Genomic DNA, 12556 nt, shown 5'->3' on the forward strand with positions numbered 1-12556 from the left:
CCCTTAGTAGCACAGAGCGAAGAGTCTGACCCCACGACCGATAAGGTAGGGTACGCTGTGCCGCACGAACTAAGCGGGGCGTGGGGTCAGGTGGATAATGCACTGCAGCGTTCTGTTGAAAGTCCCGGCGGGACGCGGGTCAATCCACAACACGATCATTTTACCATACGGCATACCATAGACCACTGTATTGCTCAGATGAAATAGTCTATGGGCTCAGTTATAGCAAATGAAACGTGTCACAGTAAAAATCAGCGGCGAATTCATCCTATCGCTATTAGAGGAATTCCATTCCACACATTTTAACGCTCTTGCTACGCAAAATTACCTTTTTTGTTTATTTTTCAAGTAGAGGTTTATCTTTCAAGTGGACAAACAAGCAACAAGGAGCCTAACTTGAGAAGGCAACTAAAGTAAGCGCATGGACTACCATCACCGTGGCCGTAAATCTGCAGCGGACCACGGAGATTACGGCTGAACTCCCACCTCAGGGAGACAACTTCGGCTGTAAACTCCAACTCCGCTCGACATCCAGCCAGTTACCGGCGCCGGCCATCCAGTTACTTCACAGCCCACACCAACCATTGAAACTTGCCCAGTTTTCAGACACGGGAGTCGAGACGAGTCCCATTTTATAAAATAATTCGACAGTTGAATGAGCCTCAAAGTGTGATGCCTACCATGTGGTCATTACCCTCGTAGTTCCACAAAAAAAACATCCAAAGTCTAACAATAATCAAATGAGATGAGCTCGTCAAATAACAAATCAGAGAGTAATGATTACATTAAAACAGCCAATGTGATGCATATTTGTATATTAAATATAAATTCGGACCATCTCCACTCTCCATCAATGACCAATCGTCACACCAGCCAGCCGATAAAGGAAAGCAAAACAGTACCTGGTGGTTCGCTCTCATTGTAGACGCCCGGGCTGTCTTCACTATGGGTTCCTGTCTGCGCCCTCGCCGCGACCGGTCAGTCCCGCCCCTCGCCGGGCCGCTGTGCGCCCCCGCCGTGCCCGGTCAGTCCCGCCCCTCGCCGGGCTGCTGTGCGCCCCCGCCGCGACCGGTCAGTCCCGCCCCTCGCCGGGCGGCTGTGCGCCCCCACCGCGACCGGTCAGTCCCTGCCCTCGCTGGGGTGCTGTGCGCCCCCGCCGTGACCGCTCAGTCCTCCTGCTCCTCCTGCTTCCTGGCCAGGCTGCCGAACACCTGCGCCGGCACGGCCTGCTGCGCCACCTCCTCCTCCTCCTCCGCTCCCTCTCCCTCCTCTTCATCGTCGTCGTCGTCCAGCTGGATCTCTGCCGGGTTGGCCACGCGGCCGCCCTCGGCCACGGCTGTCTCCTGCTCGGAGCCAGAGCCGCGCACAAACAGGATCTGACCGGCGCCGGCGGCGGCGGCGGCGGCGGCCGGCCGGTCGGCCGTCTTTTGCGCGGCGCGCGCCTCCAGCATGCGCATGCCGTCGTTGAGTCCGGGCGCCAGGTCTGAGATGGTGCCAGACATGGAGGAGGCGGACGCCAGCATCGCCGCGGACATCATGTTCACCTGGCCGGGGAGAGCAGCACAGCACGCGTCAGTCTCAGTGTCACAGAGGTGGCCACCCAGCCCTGGGTTAACAGCAAAAGAAGGACCACAGGCGACAAAATACAAATAAACTATGCCTGTGCCGAATTAGTGGTGATGATCACTCAAGCCTGTGTTTCAAGCAAACAATTAACAATGCAACGTCAGACATGCAATTGCAGAGTGGTGAAAACGGACAATATCGGGAGAACCGAAAAACCGTGGCCGAACCATTGCAGGCTCCCATCGCTGTACCTACGTATTTTTAGTAAGGCTGTTACGAGAGGAAGCGGCGGCATCAAACATTTGTCCCAAACGCAAACTGCTCTTATATAAAGACCTCTGCGTTCCAGATAACGAGTTTTGGTACCAACCAGATGTTTGTGCACAACTTCTCAATGTTCGATGATTGAAAGTTGAAAGACGATCAGAGCAGACCTCAGTCGCCGCGACCAGTCGGTCTGCTTTAAAGTTAAATTACTTTGGTGAACACGTCAGACAGTATTGGCCAACTGGGAAAACAACTTCTGTTGCGCTGGTGACCGACTAGTCTGGTCCAGGATTACTTTACTTATAAGCCTGGTCGGGATTGCAGATAGGTTCATGGCCATCGGAAACCAGTGCCATCTACAAGGGGACCGTACCAAAGACAGGCGACCTCTGGCCCACTATATGTAGGTGCCAGAGGGACCCCTGACCGGCACAGGCGACCTCTGCCCGGCCCGCGGTACCAGAGGGACCTCTGGCGTCGGTACCAGAGGCGACCTCTGCTTGCCTGACGGTACCAAGGGCGACCTCTCCCTGACGCGGTACCAGAGGCGACCTCTGCCCGGCTGTAAGTACCGGATGCGACAACTGCCCGGAACTCACGGTCGAGTTGACCACAGAAGCGAGCAACATTGTACAATGTACAGCATTGAAAGAGATGACATGAAATGTAGTATGATTGCTTGACAACGCACGGTGTGAATAACAAGCCATAGAATGGATGCTACGCAAAAAACAACGATAATGTATGAAAAATGGTGAGCTATCCAAAATGTGGTGAGAGGAAAAAATTATTTCGTTTCTAAGCGCTTCAAACTAATGCAGGACCACAAATAGGTTGGATTTTAAATGAAATTCGTTCAACATCAAAATTACGAAAACTGCAAAACCACACTGATGGTGAGACAAATCGAAATGACAACCCGACAACGAATCAAATCTAACGCATCCCCCGGCCCGGACACCACCCGGTGCGCCCACACCCCTCGGCCCACACCGCCGCCGAGCGGGCCGCCAGCCGCTCACCTGAGTGTTGTAGGTGGCCTGCACGGAGCGCTTGATCCGCAGCATCTCACGCATGGTGTCCTCGTTCCCGTGCGCCACCTCGAACTCGCGCCAGGTGCTCCAGAACTGGGCGGTGGTGCGCGGGTCGCACATCTGGCTGCAGTGCGCGTAGATGGCGCGCGCCCGGTCGATCTCACCCAGCCGGCGCTCCAGCTCGGCGAAGCGCATACACATGTCGCGCGCCTCGTCGTCGCGCAGCTGCTCGATGGCCTTCTCGTAGATTTCGCGCGTGCGCGTCACGCCGTAGATCTCGGCCGCCTTGCGCGTGTAGATGTCGAACATCTCCTTCTTCTCGTTTTGCGGCACGGCGGCCGTGGCCCGGTCGTAGACGGCCATGGCGTGTCGCGCCAGGCCGTGCTCCTCCTCCAGCTTGGCGTACAGCATGTAGAGCGCCTTGGCGAACTGCTCCGGACAGTGCTCCAGACACTGCTCGAACAGGTCGCGCGCCCGCTCCAGCTTGGTGCCGCCGTAGCGGCCCACGAACTTGGTCAGGTACGTGTTCCAGATGTCGTACACGTACGGCCATTTGAACAGGCCGATGCCCTTCTCGTAGGCCTTGAACGCCTCCTCAAAGTAGTTGCTCTCCTCCAGGAAGAGGCCATAGTTGATGATTATACGCGGCGTGGCGATCTTCAGCTCGATGATGCGATCGTAGACGGCTTTGCAGGTCTTGAACGTGCCGAAGCTCTCCTCGAGATCGGCGTACATGGACCACAGCTTGAGCGACTTGTGGACGCGCATCTGCACCGTCTCGGACTGGTCGTGGTAGGCGACCTTGTGCGGCGGCGGCGCCACGGCGCGCTGCATCAGCTGCAGGGCGCGCTCAAACTCCTCGTGCCGGATCTCCATTTCGGCCCACTCGCACCACACGGCGGCCAGGTCGTCGACGCGCGTGTAGCCCACCTGGCAGCCCTTCTCGAACACCACGCGCGCGTCGTCCAGCTGGTCGTTCTCCTCGTAGAACTTGGCGAAGGCCACCCAGAGAGTGTGCAGCTTGCCGGTGGCCAGCTTGGGGTCCACCGTCTGCACCGCCTCCGTGTACGTGTTGATGATCTCCCGCGGCTTGCCGGCGAACAGTTCCACGCGCTTGTGCCACTCGAGCACATTGTGCGGGTTCTGTCGCAGCAGGACCGAGTTGAGCAGCAGCGGCCGCCGCTGGATCAGCTCCTCGAAGCGCGCCAGCCGCAGCTCCAGCTCAATGTCATCCTCCTCGGAGGGCGTCGCCTTGGCGGCCACCTGCTCCATGCGCTTATTGAGGCTGAGCTCCTCGAACTGGGCGTAGGCGTCGAACACCTGGGTGAAGTCTCGGACCGTGGTCACCGTCTGGATGGCCTCCTCGTAGATGTCTCGCGCCCGGTCGAAGAGCGCGCTGCGTATGTAGTAGTCGGCCAGCGAGCTCCACAGCTGACCCAGCTGGTCTGTGTAGCGGCGCAGGCCGCCGCGGATGATGGCGTTCACGTCCAGCGAGGTCACCTTGTGCGGGTTCTTGCTGATGAGCTCGCACAGCTCGTTCCACAGCTGGTGGTTGGACATGCCCTGCTGCGACACAAAGTGCTCCTCGTTGACGATGCCGGCCAGCCGGACGGCGGCCTCGTCCAGCCGGTCAATGGAGCGCAGATAGTCGATAAACTCCTCCACCTTCTCCGGGCAGAGCTTCAGGTAGCGGCGGAACACGCGTACCGCCGTCTCGGGGATGTCGTGCCGCTTGACGAACTCGATGTAGAGCGGCCACAGCCGGTGGTGCTGAGTGATGGGCAGTGCGCGCAGCGCCCGGTCGAACACGCGCCGCGTGCGCGTGATCTTCTGCTGGTCGATCAGCAGCTGGCAGTAGTCCAGCCAGATGCGCGGCATCTTGTGCATGAACACCAGCGCGCGCTCGAACGCACTGTTGACGTCGTCGAAGGCCGGGTCGGTGATGCAGCGGTTCTTGAGCTGGCGTCGCCGCAGGCGCAGGTAGCTGTGCCACAGCTTGTAGCTGCCGGGTAGCTCGCGCAGCGCCCTCTCGTAGAGCATGTTGACGGCCTCCCGCGGGGCCTCCTTCTTGTGCTCGATGTAGCGCAGCCAGTGTTTGACCGAGTAGGGGTTGCGGAGGATCTCCTCCTCGTACGGAAGGTCGTCATCCCCGAACAGCAGCGGCGCCGGCTCGGCCACCGGCATCTTGGCAGCACACCGCTGAGACGTGCTCGGTAACCAATCTGAAAAAAGAGTGCTGTCAGACAGCGGCAAACGATATAGACATCACCAGCATTACAATCCCCAGAACTATGATTTAACCCTCGCCCCGTTGGGGGGGGGGGCAATTTGCCCCCCCCCCCCTGTGGTTTTTACTGAATAGCAAGAAAACGGCGGCGCGCAGTCTACCGGTTGACCTCGGCCGGGTCGGACGCGCGAGGGGTCGCTCCGTGCGCGTGTGTGGCGGCCGCGGCGGCGGGCGGGCCTGTGCGGCTATTTGTGGCGTGCTATCGGTAGTGCCATGACCAAAAAACGCAAGGCGTGCTCCCCGACACAGGAGGGGCAAAACGATATGTGTGCAGAACTGAAAGCGTTTATAGTGCAAGAAAACGCAAAAAGTGTAAAGGAGATTAAGGACAGCAACGAGAGGCGCCTAACGACTTTGGAAACCTCACTCTCCTTTGCTATGGACTCGATGGCAGCTGTGTCTGAGCGGCAGAGGACAGCCGACTGTAACATCGTGGAGCTCCAAAAGGAGATAAGTGATATGAAACAACGTCTTAAGCAAATGGAGCTCCACGAAGACCGCCGACAGCAGGAGAAAAGGTTAGTCTGTCTCATTTTCTCCGGGCCAGCTCTTCAGGCTCGAACCAGCCGAGAGGACTCAGCCCTGCTGATTCGTGATGTGGTTCAGCGGTACCTCGGGCACAGATTGGATAGTGCGCAGGTCAGAACTACGTTCAGACTCAGAAACGGTAAAGTTCTCGTCGAGTTTACCTCAGCAGGTCCCGGCTCGGACAGAGACCTTCTGTTCAGGGCAAAGTCGAAATTAAAAGGTTCCGGCCTGTTCATCGCAGAGTCGCTGACTCCAAGAAGACAAGCCATGTTTTCTGAACTGTTGCAGCTCAGAAAGGAAGGAAAGCTCTTCTCAGTATTCACCAGGTCTGAAGAAATCCTCGCGTGCAGATCCCGTGACTCTGCCCCGCTCCGGATCGCGGACCCGGAGGCGGTGCGCAGGCTGTCCGAGCCCGGCGCGGGCCGCGGGCCGGCGCAGGGGCGAGCTCAGGTGAAGGGCCCAGTGCGGCCGGTCTCTGCGTCTGTCGACCGCGTGCGGCGGCGCGCTCGGGGTGCGGACTGCGGACGGTGCTTCGCCGCCCGGTCTCGGCGACCCGATCCTGGAGGTGGCGGCAGCCAGCACAGCCAGTTCCTCTGGCCCGTCTCTCCATGACTCATTTTCTGGGCATCGACGTGACGATGCCAGCACCGGCAGTGAGTCTAATCGGGTGCGACATCGATCGTCGATTCTGGACTGTGCAAGTGAGCAGATCAGCCCAGTCCAGCTGTCGACTCCTCTAGAGATGACTCCAGCAGCAGTCGACACCGACGCGATCAGACGGGGGAGAGCACTGGGACTCCCGTGGCAACGGCGGCTGGCGGCGGTGCGGCCCACTCAATGAGTAAGGAGTAATGGAAGTAATGGAAGTTAATGGAAGTACCCCTTTTTCCATATATTCAAAACTTCAAGACTTCAACAAATCAGTAGGTGGAACTATGGTCTTGAGTACCCAAGTATAGGAATGTTCCCATTTTTGGGAACGGAGTTCCCAAATATGGCAACGGGCGTTCCCATTTATGAGAACGGAAGGTACTTTTTCGGCCGTTCGCCCACTTAAACTCATTAGTGCATCACGTCTCAAAAAAGTGCACGTTAATTCAAGTATCTACTAAGTCTCTATAAAATTATCTTTAATCTGACCGTTGAACAAGGAAATTGACCGTCGAATGATATTTTTCATGATTTTCTGAAATGACGGAATGGTGAAAACATGGGTTATACTACATTTAACATGCAATTTTAAGGAAAATGAAGCATTTGTTACATTTTGAGGTCAAGTAGGTATAATAATTTTCGCCTGGTTATGAAGTTTCATACTAGCTACACCAGATGCTGACATATGCAAGCGAACACGCGGACAGTCTCGAGGTAATATTGTTGACTTTTGGTGTCGGGGCGCACGACCGCGTGGAACGTCAGTGATCTTACCGAACTACTGTTGTAAACTCAGTTTCAGTGGTTTAAAATTATTCAGCTGTATTTTATCAGCCCGGAAAAACATATTTTATTTGGATACTAGCTGTTTAGCGTTGTTTTATAAGGAGCGTCATGAGCGTGGTTTTTGTCTTCCGTGTTTCTAAGCATGATCGTTTTGGGGGAATTTCACTTATATAGGTCGCTCTGTGTGGCTTATTTATAATTTTTATGCTGCTTTTGATCATTCCTCGTGCCCATCCTACCAGGCCTTTTGCCACTTACACTCATTAAGAAAGGAAAAAACTAGATTTTCATTGGGACTAGGTGTTTTGAGGGTGTAACATATTCAGCGTTCCCATTTTTGGATACTTCCTTGTGCTCGTCAACCATCGGTGATAAACAGACAGGTGCTTGACATGTCTCCACTGGTCTCCACCCTCGGCGCGGACGGTGGATATAGGTATGGAAGACCTTGTTGAACATCGCTGAGCGTTGTGAATTACCTACGTAATCCTGCAGAGGGGGGCGTGCCCGCTGCGAGATCGACGGGAATAAGAGCGCGGAAGACCCGGCGAAACATGCGGCGGTCTTGCCGGAAAGGTCATCTGATGATTGTTGCGTTAACAATAATTTGCGGCGTTGGACGTGATGCTTGTTAATGAAAAGAGCTCCTGAAAGGCACCGGTGAAATCGTTCCCAATTTTGGGTACGCCGTTCCCATAATAAGGAACGCTTGCGCCAGTGTACGAGTGTTCCCAAATTTGGGCTCGCGGCCCGGATGATGGACTGCTTTAGGAATAGGGGAACGATTTGAAACTACGATGGGCCTTACAATATCAAAGTCTTTCCCAACAATATTGAGACAAATATCAGGTGGTTCACGATCGTTTTATATTTTTTGGACGTCATTTAACGGTTCTTTTCCTTGTTTTAGATAATGCCTACATGGCGTTCCGATATTTGGGTTTATCGTTCCCAAACATGGGAACGAAAATACGTTCCCGAAAATGGGTACGCTTGACCATAGTTCCGCCTACTGAAATGAATCATTAACCACACAACCACTTTTCATGAGAATATATGCTGTTAGTGGAACATGCTTACAATAGTAATTCGTATTCATTTCGGGCTACACTGAGGTAACAAATTGAAATTGTTATTGTAACCACAAATTGTTAAAATTGTGGTTTTTAACGATTTTTTACCTGAGTGTAGCCCGAAACGAATACGAATTACTATCATTTCCTGAGGAAGATTAGAAATGACACTTCGTCAATACATACTTACAAGTTAAATACAAAAATGTCGCTTATTAATTGCTTATTTAATATTTATATCAACTTCCTTGCATGAAAATATGTAAAAAAACTTATTACTCGAGCTAGCTTGCTGGGTTAAGGGACACGCGCAATAAAACGCCCTTCCTGCAGAAAAAAGCAAAATAAAAGTGACCTACCTCTGTAGCCTCTTCACCTTTCGGCTTTCGGACTCTTTACGGCCCGGCCTTGCCTATTCCTACCGGCACCACTTGGTATCTGTACGTGTTTTTGTCAGGATTTATGGAAGCAGGCTGCTAGCGTCTCTTGGCCTCTCATTGGTAGACAGCATAATGCACATGACATCCACCAATGGAAAGCCAAGAAACAAGCAAAGGCTCGCAGCATGCTGATGAATATTCAGTCACCGAGCAGTGCTCTCATTTTATACATATTCTGCGCTTTGAAGACAGTAAAAGAGCGTAACTCTAAGGTAATCGACTACTAAATGTTTGATCTCACCACTCAAATTCAGAGTGCACAAGACCTTCTGGCTCTTCTTTATTATTTTTCTTGCACATGACAAACATGACATGAACCTCCTGTGCAGAGATGGGTGTGGACATGGTGCGGAGAAAGATTGCTCCGCTTCTCCATTATTCCGCTACCTACGGATCTACCTTCATAACTTAGGTACTTTATCCATGCGACCCGCTATATAGCCGACTAGAATGCATTTCGGCTCTGCTTTTCCGCTGCCAAGTGCCAACGACATGCCTATCGAGCTGTTTGCACCACCATGTTGTAGGCAAGACGTGCATGTAGGCACTTCGCCGCACCTGGCACCATAGGCGTCGCCAGAGATTTTCGGTTGGGGGGCAAAATTAACTTTTGTTTTAAAACTTTCCTTTCCCCAGTCGCTAGCGTCCTGGGCTCACCTGCATAGTGCATGATTTATGAACAACTCAAACTAGAACCCTGAGAGCATCAATCTGTCAAAGTTTCACTACTAATATTCAGTTGTTTCACCCCCAAAATACCATTTAAGGTTTGAACCTGCGAATAACGACTTAACTACGGGCATATGCATGGGTGTAGGAGCGCCAAAAATATTGGTGAAGGACATAGGTGTAGCAACGTATCTCTTTGGTGAAGGATACCTTTCACCAAAGTTTCAGATTGGTGAAGGATCCTTCACCAATCTTGGACAATGCAAGGGAGGGTCTTCACCTACCTAGTACCTATGCTTAGAACTACTGGATTCGACGGTTGATCAAATGTCTGTTTTTTAACCCGCGCCCGGCTGGGGGTCCTGGATTTCCACGCCCTGCTGGGGGGGTGTTTGAACCCCCCCCCCCTTCTAACTCGGCTCCTGGGCCACGTAGCGATACGCGGAAGGCGGCGTTCGAAAGAGCGCCAAAAATAATGACGAAATCACTTAGGTCACTTTTTTGGTCAGGTCAAAGGTCAGGTCACCAGAGGTCATTGAAGGCAAAATTTCGCCGATTTCCAGGTCGAATGTCGACAATTTCCAAGAAGCCAACGCATAGCTCGGGAACCAATAGAGCTACAGCGCCACGGAAAAGCGCATTCGATAGCCCTATTAACGCCCTTTCTGAGTAATTCCCTCAGATTTGACCTAACGTCAACGGTTTTGCCTGCAGGGGGCAAAAACGGCCAAAATAGACGATTTTTCGGGAACAGTTTTTCTGCAATAACTTTTGACTCAAGCCTTGCACGAGCTTTCTTTTACCGACATCGTGTTCCTCTTGTCAAGACGCATCGAATGAACTATAATTTGACATTGAAAGTTCAACTTAAAAATTTGACCTCTGGTCAAGGTCATGATTTGACCGGACATTGTCATGTTGCATATTAGTGGATCTGTATCGTCGAGCTGAACATATATAAGGCGTTTTCATCGCTCTAGTATGCCTCTTTCAAAAGTTAGTCGCAAAAAACTGTTAGATACCATTCGTGACCTGAGATGACCTCAGGGGCATAAACAGGGGTCACGGGTGCCGTTTTCATGTTCAGTGTGTCAAAGAGTTACTTGTAATTTAGTGTTTGAGAGTGTTAAGAATGACTTTCGTCCGAAAAAGACGGTTTTGAATTTTCTCCCATTGCCTTAAAATACCTAGAGGTCGCAAAATTGACCCGACCTTAGGTCACCGATATGAAAATTCCGAATTTTGTACATACTGTTGCACTTATCAATTGCTGAAAGCTTCAAAGCGATCCGTCACTTGGTGTAGCTATGGCATACATTGAAACATTTTATGATGTGTTTATGAGGTGAGGTCACTTGTAGCGACCTGGTGACCTGACCTTGAAGGACCCTGGTCTGAAATTTTCACAAAATGTATAACATTGATAGATGATAAGGTGCCGCCGTTTTTCAGATATCCGCGAAAAACCGCAGGGGGGGTGTTCAAAAACCTCCCCCCCCCCCTCCCAGCAGGGTGTCGTACTGGCGCTGTGGGTAGCGCGTGGCTGGACGGACGGTCCGTGACAATCTATTGATCTGTGGCTGATCTATTAGAGTGTCCGTCCGAGAGCCGTACGACGGCTGACAGAGCCTGGGGGTCGCGAACTGGTGTGGTAACCGTTACGCCCACCTGGGACGCCCGAGTCGGTACGGCACTTGCGGTGTCGTAACCGGATCGGCGGGAACCAGCAGAACGCTGTTGGACCGGCGGTGAAAGTCGGAACCGAGCACTCGCCCACCAGTGGGCGTCTGGTCGAGCAGGTCTACCCGCTAAGGCAGCCTGAGCACGAACCAGTGGCAGGGTCCGATCAATGACCGTGGTCCGACCAGGGTGTCAGCGCAATGGCCAGTCAGAGGCGTCTTTAAGGGCGCAGAAGCCCACCTCGGTCGACTGTGGCCGGTGCAACCTAGTCAGGTCGTTTGTGTGAATCTCCGTGTTCTTCCCTCGCCTCAGAGTAGCCGCTCTTCTCCAAATGCCCGAGCCGTTTTCTATGTGTATTTGTCTTGTAGCGAACAGCAGAGTCGAGAAACGAATTGACAATGTCGCCGAAAACCGCGGTCACATGCTGGCCGTCCCTAGTACTACCAATATGCCCGCAGGCGCGGCGAGAGACAAGCTTAACGTATGAGTCACCGTCCGGCTGCCGGGAGAGCCCCTACCGCGACCTTTGCTCACAGGCATGACGTCACGACAATGGGTTCGTAAACGTACGGGCAGCGGCCGCCTCAGGGGTGCCGCCGTGACCTTTGCACGATATGTTCTAAAGCGTATGGCACAGCGGTTACTAGGAAGGTTGAGGCCAGCGGCAGGCCGGTTTACAAATAACAAACAAACTTGACGCGCAATTGACAACAGGTAACAGATTGATTAATAAAGCGGCGACAATATAAATGAAAATGACAACATGAAATGACAAATCGCATAGATGACAAATCGCGTAGATGATCCCTACAGTACCCCCTCGCCAGACATGTCGCGGACAAAAGTGACATGGCGATATCTTACCGGAGGTCGTATGACGCGGCCGGAGCGGGTCGTCCGTAGTATCGGCTGAGGCTGCAATGGTGCAGCGTCAGCCTGAGCGACGGCTGCAGGGCGATTTGGTGCGTCACCGTAGATCAGAAGCTCCGGGCCGCTGGGCTCATTGCTGAGCGGTGGCGCGGCCGGCGGGCCGCTGGACTGAGTACCGTGCGGCTGCACAGTCGGCAGGTCAGGCTGTCGATGACCGGATTCGTCTGGCGTCTCCAGGAAGGCGGCCTTACACCGGTCGATGCTGATGACTTCCTTTTTCTGTCGACGGTCGATGGTGATGGTTTTGGTGGTCCTTTCGGTAACCGGGAACGGTCCGTCGTATGGAGCGTCCAGCGGGTAGCGGTGACAGTCCCTGCGCACGAAGACGTGTGTCGCCGTCTGGAGTGCCGTCGGGACGTACGTGGCGCGCTGGACCGGACGTGGGAGTGTCGGCCGCACCTGAGACATGGCGCGCTTCAGGTCTTGTACGAAACCGGCCGGTGATGCTGCTGAGGCTTGGCTGCTGATGAAGAACTCGCCGGGAAGCCGCAGTGAGGAGCCGTACACCAGCTCGGCTGACGTCGCCTGCAGGTCCGCCTTGATGGTGGAGCGTATGCCCAGGAGCACCAGCGGCAGCACGTCCGTCCATGACGTAGCCTGGTGTGCACGGAGGCTGGCCTTCAGCTGGCGATGCAGGCGTTC

The 12556-nt window shown here is 53.6% G+C and overlaps 1 protein-coding gene across 3 annotated transcripts; it reads right to left on the reverse strand.

Moving 5' to 3' along the window:
- Positions 1–798: 798 nt before the first annotated feature.
- Positions 799–8874, reverse strand: LOC122386054 (pre-mRNA-splicing factor syf1 homolog). Of its 3 annotated transcripts, none has more exons than XM_043374876.1 (3): positions 8555–8874; positions 2856–5089; positions 799–1544 (listed from the first exon to the last, which is right to left on the reverse strand). In XM_043374876.1, the coding sequence occupies exons 2-3, from the start codon at positions 5049–5051 to the stop codon at positions 1167–1169; spliced, it is 2574 nt and encodes an 857-aa protein (XP_043230811.1). In that variant the 5' UTR covers positions 5052–5089; positions 8555–8874; the 3' UTR covers positions 799–1166. The 3 variants fall into 3 exon arrangements, with proteins under 3 accessions (XP_043230811.1, XP_043230902.1, XP_043230979.1); XM_043374967.1 differs by lacking the exon at positions 8555–8874 and adding an exon at positions 8386–8548; XM_043375044.1 differs by lacking the exon at positions 8555–8874 and adding an exon at positions 8475–8500.
- Positions 8875–12556: the final 3682 nt, after the last annotated feature.

Source organism: Amphibalanus amphitrite, unplaced genomic scaffold (assembly GCF_019059575.1).
Source record: "Amphibalanus amphitrite isolate SeventyFive unplaced genomic scaffold, NRLGWU_Aamphi_draft 000001F_arrow, whole genome shotgun sequence".
NCBI classification, from domain to species: Eukaryota; Metazoa; Arthropoda; class Thecostraca; order Balanomorpha; family Balanidae; genus Amphibalanus; species Amphibalanus amphitrite.

What these genes read in the sequence shown, in the direction of transcription:
- LOC122386054 (XM_043374876.1), bottom strand. Translation starts at nt 5,051, where the DNA reads ATGCCGGTGGCCGAGCCGGCGCCGCTGCTGTTCGGGGATGACGACCTT. An exon ending in AGGCCACCTACAACACTCAG is followed by an intron (nt 1,545 to 2,855) that starts GTGAGCGGCTGG and finishes CTCCCCGGCCAG; the next exon opens with GTGAACATGATGTCCGCGGC.